General features: G+C 40.5%; 1 protein-coding gene across 1 annotated transcript in view; it reads right to left on the bottom strand.

Moving 5' to 3' along the window:
• Positions 1-21,257, bottom strand: part of zcchc14 (zinc finger, CCHC domain containing 14) — a 128,389-nt gene that overhangs the window by 71,956 nt on the left and 35,176 nt on the right. Inside the window, exons 3-4 of the mRNA XM_048605976.1 lie at positions 4,156-4,229; positions 1,913-1,984 (exon numbers count right to left, since the gene is read on the bottom strand). Coding sequence (XP_048461933.1) covers positions 1,913-1,984; positions 4,156-4,229 — 146 coding nt within the window. The remainder of the gene's footprint in view (positions 1-1,912; positions 1,985-4,155; positions 4,230-21,257) is intronic.

Raw genomic sequence — 21,257 nt, 5'->3', positions numbered from 1 at the left:
CTAGAAAATTTTCTGAAGAAGGGTCTAGGCCCGAAACGTCAGCCTTCCTGCTCCTCTGATGCTGCTTGGCCTGCTGTGTTCATCCAGCTCTACACCTTGTTATCTCATACTTCTCAGCTCCTTGCTTGTACCATTTAATTGCAGTGCAAACCTCAGTGAACTATCAAACCTCAATCCCAGCCAATGTTAAAACAAAAACAGTCAAACAACAGTTAGAATTACAGCAATATTTTTGGATTTTATTATACATATCCTCCTGAAAGAAGTTATTGATGAGGAATTAATTATTCCTAACTTCCTGCAAACCAGTCAGAAATCTATCACAAGTATTTTCTAATGAAAGGTTACCTCTGAAATGTTACCTCATCAATATTTATGGAAAGGATGAGACTAAATTGCTACACATTCTAGAATTTTCACTTTATGCAACGTGTACAGCACTGGCCGGGTGCTGGGCAGGGCTCAACAATAGAAGAGATTTTTCATTATGTTTAATAAAGATCATGAAATGATTTATAAAGTTTAGGTTTACAATGTTATTCCACTCAGCATACTGAAAATCTTCTTTCACATGGATTTATCCCACCTTAAGAGTAAACTTTATTGTCTGTGTCTTTTCCTTTTCAAATTCCATTAGGGATGGTGTAACGTTATGACCTTAAAGCTATCAATAACTAGTCAGAAAGCATCCCAACAATTATATCCGCTAATAATCTTTCACCCAATCCGGCCAAATGAGATTCAAACCAAAATTCAGAAGTAAAAGCGTTGTTCTATAGATGATCCAAACTTCAATGTAAAACTCTAGAAATTAAGTAAGTGTTGGTCCTCCAGACAGTAACAATAGAAAATTATTAGTCAATAATAATGAACAAATATTTTGACTTTGTCATCATTATAGAGGATATAAAATAAATCCAAGCAATTCTAGGGAACAAAATCCAATTTTAATTTCTAAGCTTCCATTGAATACTTGCACTACAAATTTTTGTTGATAGTACTTGCAAAAATAAAATTCAAATACAGTGGCTAAAGCAGTCTCAAAGATTTTCATACAATAATAAACAATAAAAAAAGTTATTCGTATTTTCAATCACAAAAAACTAGCATCCAAATTCAGTGGGTAATAAAGTGATGCCCAAGTCCCAAGAGTGAATTTAAAAAAAAGACTTAAATGGATATTTGATGTAAATGAGATCAATCCCAAGTTATTGTGGCACACTAAATAAAAGTGCTGAGGTATATTTACAAAATCTATCTGCCAAAATGAATAATTTCTGTATTTTTTTTCTTGTAGAAATTAATTTTTAGAAATTGTTAATACAGGTTGAGTATGTAAAATTTATGAATGGAGGTAGCAGACATTTATCACATCTGAAACTATTAACATATATCCTTAACACTGAATACATTTTCTTGCTGTTGAACATCTTGAAATCTCAGGATGAAGCTCTCCAAATGCCTCATCAGAATGTTAAAAAAAAATTACATTGCTTTAAAACTGAATTCACATTGAATGGTAAACCCAGGAAAGGGAGCATTTTATCTGTGAAGTTTTCCACTTTCTAAAGAGCAGTGGTGCTAAATCTATAGCATGCTCAAATCACAAATAGTTTTCTCCATTTATCACAGAAGATTGTTGTTGTAATATTATGACATGCAATAACTGAAATGCACTATCTTTATCCTGAAACACTGGCATCAAAAATCAGTTTTTATGCCATCTCATGTCAGGTTTCCCTCTTTCCATTTTCCACAATGTGGGAATTATCAATATGATTAAATGATTTTAAAAATAACAGTGACAACAACTAGAAGTAACAATTTTGAAATAATGGAAATGGTAATTAATTTTCTGCTTTTGAAACATCAAGAGATTGTATTCTACGCCATAAACCCTTGCCTCACTTACCTTTGAAAGAAATTCTCTGAGCTCCCGATAAGTCTTGGTTATGAACGTCATTGAAGAATCTGACCACAGGACCTGAGTATTAAGGTAAAAAATATATACTTTGAATATGTAAACAAAAAAAAAGAAACTTTAAAGTCACAGGTTGAATCTGTGGGAAAATATTGAAACTAAAGGCCAAAATTTTGGATACCTGTAGAAAGGATAAATGGACTGAGTGTTGGTCCAGCAGACAGTGACAACACAAAATTATTAGTTGATTATAAGGAAATGATATATACAACGAACAAGTACATTTCCTTTCATTTCATTGTAGAAGATACAAAATTAATCCAAGCAATGATAATAAATCAGGAAATGGAAGGAAAAGAGGAAAGTGGTGAAATTACAATCAGCAAGAAGTGGAACAAAGCCAACTGATGGAGCTGCAGGCAGAAAACAGGAAACTATAGGCCAGTTCACTTGATGTCTGTTGTGTTAGACTTGACCATTGAGGAGATTATAGATGGTTAATTAGAAAAATTCAAAATAATTCAGAACAGTCAAAATATACAAGTTATTCTTCAGTTGTACAGAACATTGGCGAGACCACATCTTGAATACCATGTACATTCTGGTCTCATTTAAGGAAGGCTGTAAATAAACTGGAGGCAGTTCACGGGAGGTCTACTAGATTGATACCTTGAACAATTACATTGTCTTATGAAGATAAATTGGATAGATTGGGCTTGATTTCATTAGACCTTAAAAGGGTGAGGGGTGACTTAATTTAGAATACAAGATCCTGAATGCTCTTGACAAGGTGGATGCGCAAATGATGCTTCTTCTGGTGGATGAATTCAGAACTAGAGAGCAGTATTTTAAAAATGAGCAGTCACCCTCTTAGGGGAGAGTCAGGAATATTATTTTCTCTCAGCAGGATTGTGCAACTTTGGAACTTTCTGTCCCAGAAGGCAGGAAGGCAGATTCGTTGAATATATTTAAGACAGAGGTTGATTGATTCTGTTGCCTTACAAACATTTAAGGTTATCACAGTAGGTAGGAACATGGAATTTGAAATATAAACAGATCAGCTATGATTTAAATGAATGACAGAACATAATCAATGGGCCAAATAAGCTACTTCAGCACTTAATTCATATGTTTCCAACACTCAGTCAGATGAAGACTTTTCATCACAACTAGGAAAATGTGAAAATCTGATAGCTTTTCACCAAAAACTTGCATGGAACAAGGACACAACAGCAAACCATGGCCTTTTGAGTCAAATACCCTCGAGATCATGCCCGTTTGCCTGTCCTGGTAAGATTTCACTCCAAACACTGAAAGTAAGTAACAACAACAAGCCAGACTGCAAATGACCGAGGGATCTCTCAAGCTGAGAACATGGAGCGGCTTCAACCCCAACACTGCAAGCATTTGTGCAATGACAAGTAGCTTTATTTTGAAGGCGCCAAGATAATGAAGATGTTCAAGAAGTCAACAACACAAGGCCGATGCCTTGTATATACTGACAGATTTTTGAGCAGATGTATTTCCCATTTCTGTCTAACAAGATTGTGCCTGTGACTATAATTCCAGTAAGCTGAGGTGTTAATGAGTATTCAAGGAATGCTAATGAATGTAGAGCAGCTTCCCACTGATTATGATTAGGAAATGTGACCACCTCTAAAGTTCTGAGAACTTACCAGCAAATGTTTAACCAGTCGTCAAGAAACAGAAATTTCGCCTTCCACCAATTCTGGTGCTGCAACAACAGCCAAATGACTGCTTGCAGCAGTAAGCTCCTTCTTAAATGGTATGGATCCCACTTTGCATGGAAATTTACATCTAATTTAGAAGAATGTTAGAAGTGAGGATGCAGAGCAGTGGTTAGCCTTGTAGGAGTGTGTTGCCAGGTTTTGCCAAATTACCTCCTCAACAGTGATTAAGGATGGGAAATAAATGCAGGCCCAGTAAGCCACGCCCACATCCCTGTGTGCATATACAATATATATGATATACCCACAAAAAATATCTGGCAAAATACCAAAACTGGGCACACAGAGGGAGCTCTGAGTGACATCCAAAATTGCTGACAGAGGTGAATAGTTGGAAAGTAGAAAATTTCCATTATGCACCAAATCGGTCTCCATTTTATAGCAGTTAATTTAAATTTTACTTTACAGGCATTGCATATGATATACAATGTGAAATGAAAGTGATGTGTTTTGCATGTTACAAATGTAAATAACAGAAATTGCTACCTCAAAGTAATATTCAGCAGTCTTCTCATTCTTCTTGTGCTGTAATCCTCTCACATTTATCCTCTCAATGTTTACTGCAGAGAGAGAAAAAAATCATTTAAGTTGCACAGACTATATTTTTTCTAAAATTTTTTGTCACAAACAAGATATTACTATTATGTATGTGCAACTTTAAAATGTTACTAGTTACTAAAAAAGACTTGTACACATTTCTGGAGGAGCTGCCGAGGAAAAGTGTATACTGTTGCACTGTGTCAAATACCCATTTATTACAATGTCTTTCATAAGAGAAGATATTAAAAATGTCACTTAAAAATATCCAACAGAAAGGTTCATCTTCATTTGAAACAATATGCAATTCCAAATTAAAAGCAAAATACTGCAGGTGGCCAAGATCTGATATTTGAGAAACTCAGCAGGTCTAGCAGTATCAATGGGGAAAGAAGTGGGAGATCCTTTGAATCAAATACGACTCTTTAGAACTGACAAGATGGTAATGTGATGCGTTTTGTGTTGAAAAAAAAGGGGAGGGATAACTGGAACAAAAGAAAATGTTAGGGAATGGTTAGATGGCAATGGAGATGGAATATCAAAGGTGACAGATCAACAACTGTAACTACACTACCTCCTGCTCTCATCTAGAAGTGGAATTGATGACCAAATTCCTTCAATTTCTCACATTCTCCCACCTTCACCCAGACCATCCTCTGGTTCTTCGCTTCTTTGACGTCTGTGTCTCCATTTCCAGGAATGGGCTGGTCATTTATATCACTACAAGCTCAATAGCTCCTGCAGTTACCTTGACTACACTTCCACACATCCTGGTTCCTGTGAGGGTTCCATTCAATTCCTCCAGTTTCTTTGTCTTCATTACATCTGTTCCAATTATGCTACCTTTCACAACAGCGCTTCCAAAATGCCTTCCTTTTTCTCAACCAATGATACCCACAATGACATCCATGACCAACTCTTTTCTGAAACGTTTCCTTGATGCCTTCCTCCCTGTTCAAGAATTACTATGAGGTTCCCCCTCGTCTTCATTGTTCACCCCATCAGTTTCATTTAGTCATCCTCCATCACCAGCACGACACCACGAAACGTCACAGTCCAAAGCCCCAAATACTTCTTTCAGGGAAGGTAGAATTTTCATGCATTTCTTTCTGTTTCACCAGTTTTCTATATTTCCTGCTCACGCTCTGGTTTCCTGTACACTGGAGAAACCAAATACAGATTGAGAAACCGATTCATGGAAGACCTTTGCTCGGTCTGCAAGCTGGACTCTGATCTTCCAGTCACTTGTCGTGTCAATACACTATCTTGCTGTCATGCTCACATTTCTGTCCTGGCCTGCTGCAGTGTTCCAGTAATGTCTAACACAAACTGAAGGTATAACACCTCCAATTAAGCACTCGACAGCCTTCTGAATTCAACAACTTCAAACCATGAACACTGTTCTCCATTTTGATATTTTTCTTCTCCCTGGAGCAGTCACAAATGATCTTTATTCTGCTTTCAACAACAGCCCTGGGCCAATGCCTAGTTTCTTCATTACAATTACTTTTGCCTTTTGTTCTGTGACACCTATGATTTTTAATCTGTCCAACTCTCTGACCTTTTCTTTATCTTCTCTTTTGTTCTTCTTGCTCCTCCCCACTTTTTCAAAATATTAAGCCCATCAAATTCGCATCTTCCTTCAGTTCTAGGCAGCTGAAAGTGTACGTCATCAATACAAAAGTATAGCTCTAGCTTGACCAAATTAACCGACATCCTGTAGAGGAAACAACAGTTTAAAGGTAATAAGAACCTTGGAGGAACACTTGTAAGAAGGATGAGCCTGTGTCGGGGATTCAGAGAAGACAGCGGGAACCTAGGAAAAACTCTTGATCATGGCCCCCTAACTTAGGGGGCTAGAGAACAGGAGTACTCTCTGGACCATAGCCTGATCACCTCTGCTTTTCATTGGTAGTATTCTGTGAAAGTAGTAAGGCTTGCACATTTGTGATTCTAATAGTGTTCTATAAATGACATTGCCTCTGAGTATTTATCTGTTTACGGCCATTTCACCTTCAGAATGTCAGTAAAAAGCACAACAAAGGAAAGATCATTGATAAAAGCATTAAGAAAATGGGCACAAGTATCCAGAAGTGAACAGCACATATCAGAGAATCATAGAGTCCCTACAGTGTGGAAACAGGCCCTTCGGCCCAACAAGTCCACACCGAACCTCAGAGCATCCCGCCCAGACCCATCCCCATATAACCCACCTAATCTACACATCCTTGTGCACTATGGGCAATTTAGCATGGCTAATCCACCTAGCCTGCACATCTTTGGGCTGTGGGAGGAAACCGGAGCACCCGGAAGAAACCCACGCAGACACGGGGAGAATGTGCAAACTCTACACAGACAGTCGCCCGAGGGTGAAATCGAACCCAGGTCCCTGGTGCTGTGAGGCAGCAGTGCTAACCACTGTGCCACCGTGCTGCCCCATCTTGGGAGGTTGTAGGGCTGTAGGAGATAACAGGGATGAGAAATGCAAGGCAACAAAAAGATTTGAAAACATGCAAGAGAATATTAAGATCAAGGCATTACACAACCAGGAGCTAACATAAGCCAGTTAGCACAGGAATGATGGAACAGCTAAAAAAACTTTGCCTATAAAATCAGTACACAGAGTTGGTTTTACTCATCTAATACATCAATTCTCATAGCAATTGGTTAATATTAACAGCTACATTACATACAACGATAGAGATAACAAGGTGTAGAGCTGGATGAACACAGCAGGCCAAGAAGCATCAGAGGAGCAGGAAGGCTGATGTTTCGGGCCTAGACCTTTCTTCAGAAATGCATTTCTGAAGAAGGGTCTAGGCCCGAAACGTCAACCTTCCTGCTCCTTTGATGCTGCTTGGCCTGCTGTGTTCATCCAGATCTACATCTTGTTATCTCAGATTCTCCAGCATCTGAAGTTCCTACTATCTCTGAAACAATTTTAACCACATTACATACAACGTAGTCTTCAAGATATTAACAGGAAAAGACTGGGTAAGTAAACTAGAGATAGTAGGAACTGCAAACATTTCTGAAGAAGGGTCTAGGCCCGAAACGTCAGCCTTCCTGCTCCTCTTATGCTGCTTGGCCTGCTGTGTTCATCCAGCTCCACACCTTGTTACCTCGGGTAAATAAACTATTTGTGTTTGGATTATTCTAGAACTTCTTTTTTATTCATACATGGGATGGGACTGTCACTGGCCAGGCCAGCACTTATTGCCCATGAAATATTGATCGGAGGGCAGTTAAGAGTCAACAACATCGCTATGGGTCTGCAATCACACGTTGGTCAGACGAGGCAAGATTAGCAGTTTCCTTCTCTCAGCAACGTTAGTGAACCAGATAGGATCTTCCAACAATAAACAATTATTACTCTCTTTACTCCAGCTTTGTTCACTGAATTCAAATTCCACCATCTACCATGACAGGATTCGAACCCAGATCCCCAGTTAAATTCTGAGGTCTCTAGATTAATAGTCTAATGATAATACCATTAAGGCCATTGCTTCCCCCAACTAGAGACACACTGTCTAAGAATTGGCTAGACCATTTCAGGGACATGTTAGGAAGCACCCAAACACGCAAAGGATGGTAGATGTTTGGAACTCTTCCAAAAATGGCAATGAATGCTGGATCAATTGTTAATTTTAAATCCAAGATAAATTAATTTTTGTTAAGCAAAGGTATTAAGGGATATGGGCTCAAGGCAGGTATGTGGAGTCTGGCCACAGGTCAGCCATGACCTCACTGAATGGTGGTACAGGCTCAAAAGGTTGAATGGCCTACTCCTGCTCCTATGTTTCTATAATTATGTGCAGATCAGAAATTCATCTCATGACGTGAACCAGGTGTTATTTTACAACAATCATCATTGGTTTCATGGTCATCATTAGACTGGCTTTCACCATCTGCTGTGGTGAGATTCAATCTCATATCCTCAGAACATTAACCTGGGCACTAGAAAGTTGACAAACATTACACCCACACAAGTAATACAAAAAACAACATATATTCAGCAAAGCAACAAGCCAGTCAGCTCCAGTTTGTCTGCGCCCATTGTAGGGTGTTTGCTTGACAATGCTGGAATGAACATGCAACAAGGCTGTACGGCATTTTAGGGCTTTTATTTGAATAAGCCCATAAGGTTTAGCAGCAGAAATAGACTTTTCAGCCCATCAAATCTGTTCTGCTGTTCAGTGTGATCATGGTTGATCTTATAATCTTCAACAACAACAAAAATAGGAGTTGCTGGAAAAGCTCAGTGGGTCTGGCAGCATCTGTAAAGAAAAAAATCAAAATTAACGTTTCGGATCCAGTGACCCGTCCTCAGAGCGTTCTGAGGAAGGGTCATCGGACCCCGAAACGTTAACTCTGATTTTTTCTTCACAGATGCTGCCAGACCTGATGAGCTTTTCCAGCAACTTCTGTTTTTGTTCCTGATTTACAGCATCCGCAGTTCTTTTGGTTTTTATCTGATAATCCTCAATTCCACTTTCCTGTCTTATCCGTAACTTTTGATTCTTTTACAGATTAAAAATATATGTCTGTCTTTTTCAGGTTTGAATATACTTACTGACACCTTGACAGTCTTATATGGTAAAGAATACCACAGATTCACCACCCTCAGAGACAAACTTATCATCTCTGCCTAAATTCTCTGGAAAGCCTCCATTGCCAGTATATCTTTCCTTGGATAAGGAGACTAAAATTGCTCTGAATATTCCAGCTTTAGTCTGTATAGTATTTTGCATAGTTTTAGCAAGAACTTCACTTTTTTTCCTCCATCCCTTTGAAATAGAAGGCCAACGTTTCATTTGCTGTCCCTATTACTCACTGAACATGGATGCTAACTTTTTGAGATTCATGGACTAGGAACTCAAAATCCCTCTGCACTACAGCTTTCTGAAAACTTTCCCCATTTAAATAATAGTCAGCTCTTTTATTCTTTCTGCCAAAGTGCATAACCTTACATTTTCCCACAGTATACTGCATCTAAGTTTTCGCCCACTCACTTTACTTGTCTATATCCCACTCCCAGCACTGATCCTTGTGGCATCAGATGAGTTAATGGTTGCCGTCCTGTAAATGCTCCCTTTATCCAACTTTCTGTCTTCTATTAATTGGCTAATCCTCTGTCTATGCTAATATACTACCCACACATTTAACTTATCAAGTGATCTTATGTGCAGTAACAAATCGAATGCCTTTTGGAAATTCAAATATATTACAACTACTGCTTCCACCTTATCTAGCCTGCTTGTTACCTCCTCAAAGGATTGCAATAAATATGCCGGGCACGATTGCTCCTTCATGAAGCCACATTGATTCTGCTTGATTACATTATGCCTGTATTTTTAAATGCATTGTCTATTGCATCCTTTATAATTTTCCAAATGACAGATGTTAAGCTGGCTGACCTATAATTACTGTTTTTTGGTCACTTTCCATTTTTTGAATAGGGGGTTAACACTGGCAGTTTTCTAACCCTCTGGGATTTTTCCAGAATCTAAGGATTCTTGGAAGACTACTGTCAGTGTGATCCCTCCCCTTCCTTATCGCTGTGATTATTTAGTATTTTTAGAAGCTATTATTTAGAGCTTTTGGAATGCTATTAGTACTTCCTAGTTTAACCATATAGTTTATTTTCCCTATTACTTTTTTTGGTCATTTTTTTGTTGGATTTTAGAATTTTACCAACCCTCTGGTTGACCACTAATCTTTTCCACATTGTACACTTTTTTTTTCAATATGATATCGTCCTTAACTTCCCTGGTTAGCCATGGTCAGTTTATCTTTTTCCTAGAATCCTTTCGCCTCACCGCCATACATCTTTGCTGTAAGTCACGAACTATATACTTTTTCCTAAATGTCGGCCACTTTCCTCCAGTTTTTGCTGCTAAATTTCTCCTCCAGTCCAATCCAGCCAGCACTGCCCTCGTTCCCTTGCAATTGCCTTTATTTAAGTTTAGCACAGTTTTTTCTGAACAAAGTTTCTCACTCTCAAATCAAATGACATAATGATACTACATTATGGTCACTGTCCTACAGGGGATCTCCTATTCAGAGATCAGGTATTAACTGTGTCATTACACATTACCAGATCCAAAATAGTCCAATCCCTGGTTAGATTCACGACATATTGTTCTAGATAAATATTCCAAATACACTGTATGAATTCATCCTGGCTACCTCTGCCAATTTGATTTTCCCAATCTACATGAAGCTTAAAGTCACCCATAATTAATGTACTACCTTTTTACATGCCGTCATTGTCCCCTAATTTATTCTCTGTCCTACAGAACAACCAGTATTAGGGAGCCTATGGAGACTACTCCCACCAATGTCTTCTTCACCTTGTTTTTCTTACCTCCACGAATATGGATTCCATATCATCCAATCCAACATCGATTCTTGCTAACATAATAATTCCATCTCAGGCTAACAAAGCCACTCCACCAGCATTCCCATTTTGTCTGTACTTTCAAATGTCACATGCCTTTGAATAATTGGATCCCAGCTTTGATCTCCTTATGACCAGATCTCCATAATGGTTATAAGATCATATCTATTAGCCTCCATTTATTAATTCATTTATTTTGTTCTGAATATTATGTGTATTCAAATAAAGAAACATTAATTTTGCCTCTTCACTTTTTGTTTTCCACTCTGCTATCTGCTGCTGATTTTTTTTTGAGATTGTACGCTTTATCCCTTCCTGTCCCACATTGGGTACCATTGTTAAAATAGTTACCCATCAATGACAACACATCCTTTTACTTTGCAAACCTACGTTTCCTCCTTCCTGACCATATCCGTCCACCCCAACACCTCTCCCCCCAAACCCCAGTAATAGTATTAATGTTATCCATTTGATATAGTCTACCTAACCAGACAAAATTAATAAACTTTACTCAAAAGGAGAAAAAGAGCAGGAACTACAGCAAATACTACATAATATCCTCAAACATGACTAACGTCATTCAAAAAAATAACTTTTCTGTGCAGCTATTTTCAAAAACGTTTTAAATATTAACTAGAATATATTAACGGCAAGACCTACACTTATTGATTAACCATTTACTATTTTACATTCATATTGCTATCCTTCCCAGATTTTCTGCATACTCTTCGAAATAAGGAATGATTAGTCAGAATCAGTCAAGAACAACAATTTATTCAGAGATACCAAGAACTGCAGATGCTGGAATCAGAGATGCTGGAATCAGTATGGAGCTAGCTGGAAGAACACAGCAGGCCAGGCTGCATCAGAGGAGCAAGAAAGTTGATGTTTCGGGTCAGGACCCTTCTTCAGAGATAATTTCTGAAGAAGGGTCCCAACCCAAAACGTCAACTTTCCTGCAACAAATTATTCACGTTTGTTTCAAGCAGATGCCTTCAACAAACACAGATTAATTGGGGCCGGCTTGCTTTTTGGTATACTATACGTAATTCAGTGTATTTCTAGATATTCAATCAAAGCATCTGGTCTACATTTGACTCTATTTATATTTACACTGCCATATCAACAATGTGATCAATTCTTAAACATCCTCATGTACATACTCACTACGATGTCTGAGGAAAAGATGATGTGGCACCAAGACATAAGAAATGACAATGGCACACAGTCCTGTCCCTGAAACCCTGGCCTTGCAAAATTCTCTTCAGCAACATTTGGGGGCTGGTGCCAAAATTGAGAGAACTGTCCTATAGACTAGTAAATATGACATTGTGATTCAATGAGAATGACTGAGTCATAGAGTCATAGAGTCATACAGCACAGAAACAGACGCTTCGGTCCAACCAGTCCATTCAAACATAATCCCAAACTAGTCCCACCTGTCTGCTGTTGGCTCATATCCCTCCAAACATTTCTTATTCATGTCTTTATCTAAATGTTTTTCAGATGTTGTAACTGTACCTGCATCCACCACTTCCTCTGGAAGTTTGTTCCACACACAAATCATTGTGTAAAAAAAAACTGTCCCTCATGACTTTTTAAAATCCTTTTCCTCTCATCTTAAAATTACGGCCCCTTGTCTTGAAATCCCCCATCCTAATGAAAAGACAGCTGCCATTCACCTTATCTATACCCTTCAAGATTTTATAAATCTCTATAAGATCACCCCTCAACCTCCTACAATCCAGTGAACAAAGGCCCAACGTATCCATCCTCTCCCTATAATTCAAACACTCCGTTCCCGGTAACAACATAGTAAGTCTTTTTCTGAATCCTCTCTAGCTTAATAATATCGTTCCTATAACTGGGTGACCAGAACTGGAAACAGTATTCCAGAAAAGGCCTCACCAATGTTCTATGCAAACTCAATATGCTGTCCCTGTCTACATCTGACTCAAACTTCAAAGAATTATGTACCTGAACCCTTTCTGTTCTATAACACTCCCAGGACCCTACTTTTAATTGTACAAGTCCTGCCCTTGTTTGTTTTATCAAAATGCAATAATTTGCATTTATCCAAATTAAACTACTTTGTATATAAAGTAAGAGATACCATCATCACCATTAGAAGTGGCAACAGAGTAGTATATCGTCCGGAAGCAGTTGCCCTGGAAATGTTCAATGTTTATTCTGGACCACATGAAGTCCCAGTATATCAGGTCAAACAAACATCCTGTTGATTACCACTTATCACAATCAACTGCAATCCCATCCACTTGGCTGATGAATCAACTCTTCTCCATGTTGAACACCAACTGGAAAACACAAAATCACGAAAACAAAGAACGCATTTTTGGCTCAATGTCCATCACCAAGATTGACTAAGTAGCACCATGACTGATCAGGTCCTGGACTGGGACAACAACGAGTTGTGAAGGAACCAAGAGGGAAGAGTGTACCGGCTTTGTCCTCACCAATCTACCGGTAGCAGACTTTCTGACTGCAAATTAGGATTGATCACCTCACTGAACTAATGGAGACAAGTCTTGTCTTTGTGTCAGGGATATTCTCCATTGATGACACAGCGCCACCATGTTAATGGAATACATGTCAAACAGATCTATTAACTCAAGACTAGCCAACTCTGAGGCACTTTGGGCCATCTGCAGTATTATTTGCAATCTGCAACCTCGTGGTCTGACATATATCTCACTCTACCCTTACCAAGCAAGGAGCGGGGGGGCAACTATGGTTGGATGAAGAATGCAGGAGGGCATGCCAGGAGCAGCACCAAACATTTCTAAAAATAAAGTGTCAAACTGGTAAAGCTACAAAACAGAGTGCTTGTATGCCAAGAACCATAAGCAACCTGCGATATTCAGGGCTAAGTGATCCCAAAACCAAAAGATCAGATTTAAGCTCTGCAAGAAGTGCCATATCTAACTCATGAACAGTGGTGGGCAATAGACAAGATCTTCCAAAAATACGACAATCCAAAACAATGGGCAAAAGACAAAGCAAAAAACATTTGCAAGCATCGTCAACCAGAAGCACCGAATGGATAATCCATCCTGGCTCCTCCTGAGGTCCCTAGCATCACATTCATCTAATTAAATTAGTATGCTATCAATTCACATGCTATGAAGGCACTGGATACTGCGAAGACTGTAGAATCTGACAATGTTCAAGCAATAGTTGTGAAAACTGTGGTTCAGGACTAGCCATGCACCAAACAAATAATACTGTTCCATTATAGTTATAACATTGGCATATACTCGGTAATGTGGAAAAATTGCCTAAAAAGTGCCTGGAACGCGTCATCAGCAGTGCAATCAAGCAACAGTACTCAACAATAACCTGCTCACTGATGCTCGGTTTGGATTCTACAAGCCCTACGTAGTTCTGACCTTATTACAGTGTTGGTTATAACACATACAGAGAGCTGAACATCAGAGGGATAGTTAGGGTGGCTCTCTTGACATCAAAGTCATATGTGACTGGGTGGGAGAAGCCCAAGCAAAATTTTTATATCAATGGAAATCAGGTGAAAATCTCTCCACTTGTCGAAGTTGTACCTAGCACAAAGGAAGGCAGTTGCTGTTGGAAGTCAGTCATTTCATCTCCAGGAAATTTACATCTGATGACATTGCCATCACTGAATGATAAAAGATCCCATCATGCTGGAGATAGTATATTGACACAGATAGAGAACTGGCTAATAGGCAGGAAACAGCAAGTGCAGATATGGTGTTCTTTTTCAAGTTAGTGACCTGCAACTAGTGGGTTTCCACAGGGATCAGTGCTGGAACAGCAACTGTTTTCTGTTAAAGACTTGCAGGAAAGAAACAAATATATTGTAGGCAAATTTTCAGATGACACAAAGATAGGAGGAAAGGCAAGTTGTGTCATCTCAAATGCAAGCACTTTATAGAGGAATAGTGATAGTCAAAATAGATGGATAAAAGTTGGCAAATGGAATATAATGTTGGCAAATGCAAAATTTGTTCATTTGGAAGAGAGAATAAGCAGTATTATCTAAGTGGAGCGAAACTGCAGAAAACTTCAAAACAAGGAAACTTGGGGGTACTTGTGCATGAAACACAGAACGGTAGCACACAGGTGCAGCAGGTAATGGAAGACTAATGGAATTATTTTAAGGGGTTAGAATATAAGAGAAGGGAAGTCTTAGTGCAACTGTACAAGGTTCTGGTGAGATCGCATCTGGAGTGCTGTGAGCAGTTTTAGTCCTCTTATTTAAAGAAAATATACTATTTCATTGGAGACAGTACATAGAAGGTTCACTAGGATGATCTCTGGTAAGGAACAGATTGTCTTATGAGCAAAGATTAAAGAGGTTGGGGCTCTACTCACTGGAGTTTAGAAGAATGAGAGGTGGTCTCAGTGAAACAGAGGATTTTTAAGTGATTTCACAGGGTAAATGCTGACAGGATGATGTATCCCCACATGGAAGAGTCCAGAAACAGACAGCATATTCTTAGAATTAAGGGGCACCAATTTAAGATGGAGATGAGGAGAAATTTCTTCTCTCACAGGGTTGAGTGTCTTAGGAACTCCTTGCTACAGAGAGCTGTGGGGGCAGAATCTTTGCGTATATTTAAGCTAAGAAAAATAGATTCATGATCACTAATTTATGGGGAAAGGGAAGGAAAGTGGACGTGAGGTGTGTCAAATGATCCTACTGAATGGCAGACGAGGCTCAGGTGGCCAAATGACTCAGCGCAGAAGCAGTGATGCAAAGAATGGAAAGGACTGCCCTTCTGCAAATCCAACCTAAACTATGGATACACTACGTAGACGACACCTTTGTCATCATTAAACGGACCAAATTAGAGGAGACACACAAACTCATAAACAACACCCTCACCGGAATAAAATTCACCAGAGAGGAGGAGAAGAACAACCAGCTCCCATTCCTGGACGTCATGGTAGAGCACAAGACAAATGGGGAACTGCAAACGAAAGTACACCGAAAAGCCACACACACAGACCAAGTACTGAACTTCAATAGTAACCATCCCAGCACACACAAACGAAGCTGCGTGCGAACACTATTTAAAAGGGCAACAACACACTGCAGCAACATGGAACTATGCCAAGAGGAAAAAGAATACCTCTTCCAAGTGTTCAAGTATAATGGATATCCAAAGAACTGGGTCAGGAGATGCCTACAGGCACAGCATCAGAAAGATTCTACACGCCCCAACACACTCATCACACTACCCTACATCAGGAACACGTCGGAACTCACCACAAGACTCCTACGACCGCTGGGCATCAGAGTGGCACACAAACCCACATCAACCCTATGACAACAGCTCACCCAAACTAAAGACCCACTCCCCGCCATGGACAGGACCAATGTCATCTACAAGATCCCCTGCAGAGACTGCGAGAAACACTACATCGGACAAACAGGAAGGAAACTAACAACAAGAGTACATGAACACCAACTGGCTACAAAAAGACACGACCAATACTCACTCATCTCAATCCACATGGACAAGGAGAACCACCAGTTCGACTGGGACAACACCAAGATCCTGGGACAGGCTAGGCAGAGACACGCACGAGAACTCCTGGAAGCATGGCACTCCACGAAGCAGGCTATTAATAAACATATTGAACTCAACCCCATATACATTCCACTACGGAGGAAACCCGGAAGTGAGGCAATCCATCGCAACGGACCCCAGAGTTTAAAAACCAGGCGGGAAAACACACCGACGCTTCATCAGAGGCTGCACTGAGGATGTTACCAAGCACGGTAACGAAACGTCGGTGAGCCAACCAACCTCAACACCCACAACCCGAGCTACAGATCTACTCCAAAACCTTAAAGGCCTACCCCTGTTCCTATTTCTTATAGTCTTATCTAGTATCAACAGCCTGGGGGTTACCATTGATCACAGACTGAACTGCACCAGCCATATAAATACTGAAGCTAAAGAGCAGGTAACTATGCTCCTGATGATTCAAAGCCTATCCACAATCCACAAGGTACAAGTCTCATGTGTGATGGAATATTCTGTATTTGCCTGAATGAGTGTGCAACTCCAACAACTCTCAAGAAGCTTAACAATATCAAGGACAAAGCATCCAACTTAACTGGCATCCCACCCAGCATCTTCAAGTTTCACTCACCCACCACCAACACACAGTACCAACAGTTTACTACTATCTATGCACGGCAACAATTCAGCAAGGCTCATTCAACAACATCTTCCTAACGCATGCACTTCTCCAATCAGAAGGTTAAAGGCGGCATATAGTCGGGAACACCATCACCTGAAAATTCCCCTCCAAAGCAATACAATATTCTTACTTGGAACTAAATCTCCAATCCTTCATTATCACCAGGTTAAAATCCTGGAATAGGACTGTCTGACAGCGCTGTGTGTGTATCGATACCACATGACTATTGTGATTCAAGAGGCAGCTCACCACCAGCAAATGAAATAATACAGCATAGAAAACCTAACTGCTTAAATATTTCTAACTTATTCAGGAATTCAAATTAAGCGACTTAAAATTAATAGGAATGCATGCAGTTCTATTTGCAATTACAGATACAAGGAAAGTAGCATGGATCAAATCATTGTTCTAATTACAACTACAAAACCTGAGAAACCAGAATTTGAAATAATAGGTTTAAAGGGGCTAATTGCTTGAAATGTATTCAGGAGAGCTTTATATGTCAACACATAGAAGATCCAAAAAGTGCTGGACCCAATTCTGGGGAAAGAAGACAGGTAACGGTGGGCAAGCATTTTAGTGATAGCAACCACAACACAGTATGATTTAAGTTTGTCATGAAAAAAAGAAACAGATAGTGTGCAAGAAAGGGTCTTGGATTGGGAGATGGCAGGTTTTATTCAAACGAGGCAGGATCTGGCTAAAGTGGACTGGCAACAGCTGCCTGTTGGAAAATCTACAGTAGAACAGTCAAGGGCATTCTAAAGGAAATGGGGAGAGTACAGGCCAACATGTTTCCTTTAGGGTGTCATGTAGGAGCAACAAACCCAGAAAACCTTGAATGTTTAGAAATATTGAGAACTGGAAAAGTGAGGCTTTTAGTAGGGAGCAAATCAACAGAGGCCTTCATGGAATATACAAAATGGAAGGGGAACCTTGGGAAAGCACTTAGGCAAGCAAAGATGAGCTGGTAAAATTACAGAGAATCCAAGTATATTAAGGGAAAGAGGATCATCAGGGTAACTGCACAGCCCATTAAGGATCAAGGTGCAATCAGTGTGTGAAGCTGGAAGATATTGGTAGTGTGTTAAATGACTTCATGTGGGAGAAGGAAGATGTAGGTGTAGAATTTGGGGAGAGGGACTGTGAGGTTCTTTAGCAGATTGACATAGGGACTGAGAAGGTATGGGAGACTTTGGCATGCTTAAATGTGGACAAAACCCCAGGTGCAGATGAGTTGTATTTATTGAGGTTAGTTGGCTCGTCCAGCTGGTTTCTTGTTTTGCAGACATTTCATTACCGTGCTTGGTAACAGCCTCAGTGCAGCCTCCGATGAAGCATCAGTGTGTTCTCCCGCCTGGTTTTTAAACTCTGGGGTCCGTTGAGATGGATTGCCTCACTTCCAGTTTTCCTTCATAGTGGAATGTATATGGGGTCGAGTTCAATATGTTTATTAATAGCATGCTTCGTGGAGTGCCAGGCTTCTAGGAATTCTCGTGCCTGTCTCTGCCTAGCTTGTCTCAGGATTTTGGTGTTGTCCCAGTTGAACTGGTGGTTCTCCTTGTCCATGTGGATTGAGATGAGTGAGTATTGGTCGTGTCTTTTTGTAGCCAGTTGGTGTTCATGTACTCTTGTTGTTAGTTTCCTTCCTGTTTGTCCGATGTAGTGTTTCTCACAGTCACTGCAGGGGATCTTGTAGATGACACTGGTCCTGTCCATGGCGGGGAGTGGGTCTTTAGTTCGGGTGAGCAGTTGTCGTAGGGTTGACGCGGGCTTGTGTGCCATTCTGATGCCCAGCGGTCGTAGGAGTCTTGTGGTGAGTTCCGACGTGTTCCTGATGTAGGGTAGTGTGATGAGTGTGTCGAGGTGTGTAGTATCTTTCTGCTGTTTTGCGTGTAGGCATCTTCTGACCCAGTTTTTTGGATACCCATTATTCTTGAAAACCTGGAAGAGGTATTCTTTTTCCTCTTGGCATAGTTCCGTGTTGCTGCAGTGTGTTGTTGGCCTTCTAAATAGTGTTCGCATGCAGCTTTGTTTGTGTGCGCTGGGACGGTTACTGTTGAAGTTCAGTACCTGGTCTGTGTGTGTGGCTTTTCGGTGTACTTTGCAGTTCCCTATTTGTCTTGTGCTCTACCATGACGTCCAGGAATGGGAGCTGGTTGTTCTTCTCCTCCTCTCTGGTGAATTTTATTCCGGTGAGGGTGTTGTTTATGAGTTTGTGTGTCTCCTCTAATTTGGTCTGTTTAATGATGACAAAGGTGTCATCCATGTAGCATATCCATAGTTTTGGTTGGATTTGCGGGAGGGCTGTCCTTTCTAGTCTTTGCATCACTGCTTCTGCTATGAGTCCAGTGATAGGTGATCCCATGGATGTCCCGTTGATTTGTTCATATGTTTGGCCATTGAAAGTGAAGTGCGTGGTGAGGCATAGGTCCAATAGTTTGAGCATGTTGTCCTTAGAGATGATTTCACTGGGATCTTGCTCTTGTTCCAGTAGTGTTGTCATTGTTTCCCTTTCTAATGGTATGTCTATTGATGTAAACAGGGCAGTGACATCAAACGACCTAGTCAACAAGTCACCCCACTCTATCCACTCAGCCCAAGAATTCCTCAACTCCATCAAAGACATAAGGATAGATGACGAAGAGACCATGATATCGTTTGATGTCACTGCCCTATTTACATACCAGCTCCCATTCCTACGCCAAGAGGAAGAAGAATACCTCTTCCAGGTTTTCAAGGATAATGGATATTCAAAAACCTGGATCAGCAGATGCCTACATGAACAACAGCAGAAAGATACTACACGCCCCGACACACTCATCACACTACCCTACACCAGGAACATGTCAGAACTCACCACAAGACTTCTACGACCGCTGGGCATCAGAGTGGCACACAAGCCCATGTCAACCCTACGACAACTGCTCACCCGAACTAAAGACCCACTCCCCGCCATGGACAGGACCAATGTCATCTACAAGATCTCCTGCAGTGACTGTGAGAAACACTACATCGGACAAACAGGAAGGAAACTAACAACAAGAGTACATGAACACCAACTGGCTACAAAAAGACACGACCAATACTCACTCATCTCAATCCACATGGTCAAAGAGAACCGCCATTTCGACTGGGACAACACCAAAATCCTGAGACAAGCTAGGCAGAGACAGGCAATGAGAATTCCTAGAAGCCTGGCACTCCACGAAGCATGTTATTAATAAACATTTGAACTCGACCCCATATACATTCCACTACAAAGGAAAACCGGAAGTGAGGCATCCATCTCAACGGACCCCAGAGTTTAAAAACCTGGCGGGAGAACACACCAATGCTTCACCGGAGGCTCCACTGCAGATGTTACCCAGCATGGTAACGAAACGTCTGCGAAACAAGAAACCAGCTCGGCGAGCCAACCGACCTTAACACCCACAACCCGAGCTACAAATCTACTCCAAAACCTTAGAGTTGTATTTAGGCTGCTGTGCAAGGTGAGAGAGGAAACTACAGGGGTTATGTTTAATTTCTCTCTAGCCACAGAGAAGGGGCCAGAGAACTGGAGGACAGCTGTATGATTCCACTTTTCCAAGAAGGATAGTAGGGAAAAACTACGGAATTAAAAACCAGAGAGCCTCACATCAGTTGTAGGAAAACTAATGGAGGAATTTCTCAAGGGGATATTCATCTCAACTTGGAGAGGCATGGCTTGATCAGGGATTGTCAGTAAGGCTTTGTTAGAGAGGGGTCAGGACTAACAACCTTGATTGAAATTTTCAGGTGATTGAGTGTGTAGTTGAGGGTCGTGCAGTTGATGCAGCTTTATATGGATTCCATGAAAGCCTTGACAAGGTCTCTCATGGGAGACTGATAAAGAAGGTAAAAGCACGTGGCATCCACAGTAACTTCGCAAGATTTTTTTCAAAATTGGCTTAGTGGTAGAAGACTGTGTGATGGGAGTCCAGTGTACAGTATGCCACAGGGATCAGTGCTGGGGCCCTTATTGTTCGCGACGTAGATAAATGATATAGATGAGAACATGTGTGGAGGTTGGACATTATATGTAAGTTTGATGCAAGTAAGATGACAGAGAGATTGGACAGTGTTAGGGAAGGCTTTAGTTTACAGAAAGATATAGGATTGGTCAGATCTCTGAAGGCAGGAGGTCAGGTTAATAGGGTGGTTAAGAAGGCATACATGATACTTGCCTTTATCAGTTGTGGCATAGATTATAAGAGCTAGGAGATTATTTTGGAACTATACAAAATTAGGCCACAGCTGGAGCACTGCGTGCGGTTCTTGATTGCACACGGCGGGGACTGGGGTTTGATGGTGGGTGGGGATTCACGAGGATATTGCATGGGTTGGAGAATTTCAGCTATGAGGAAGGCTAGATAGGTTGTGTTGCTTTATTTGGAGCAGAGATGACTGAAGGGGG

This window comes from Rhincodon typus, chromosome 15 (genome assembly GCF_021869965.1).
Source record: "Rhincodon typus isolate 14 chromosome 15, sRhiTyp1.1, whole genome shotgun sequence".
NCBI classification, from domain to species: domain Eukaryota; kingdom Metazoa; phylum Chordata; class Chondrichthyes; order Orectolobiformes; family Rhincodontidae; genus Rhincodon; species Rhincodon typus.
This window is presented reverse-complemented; position numbering and strand designations above follow the sequence as displayed.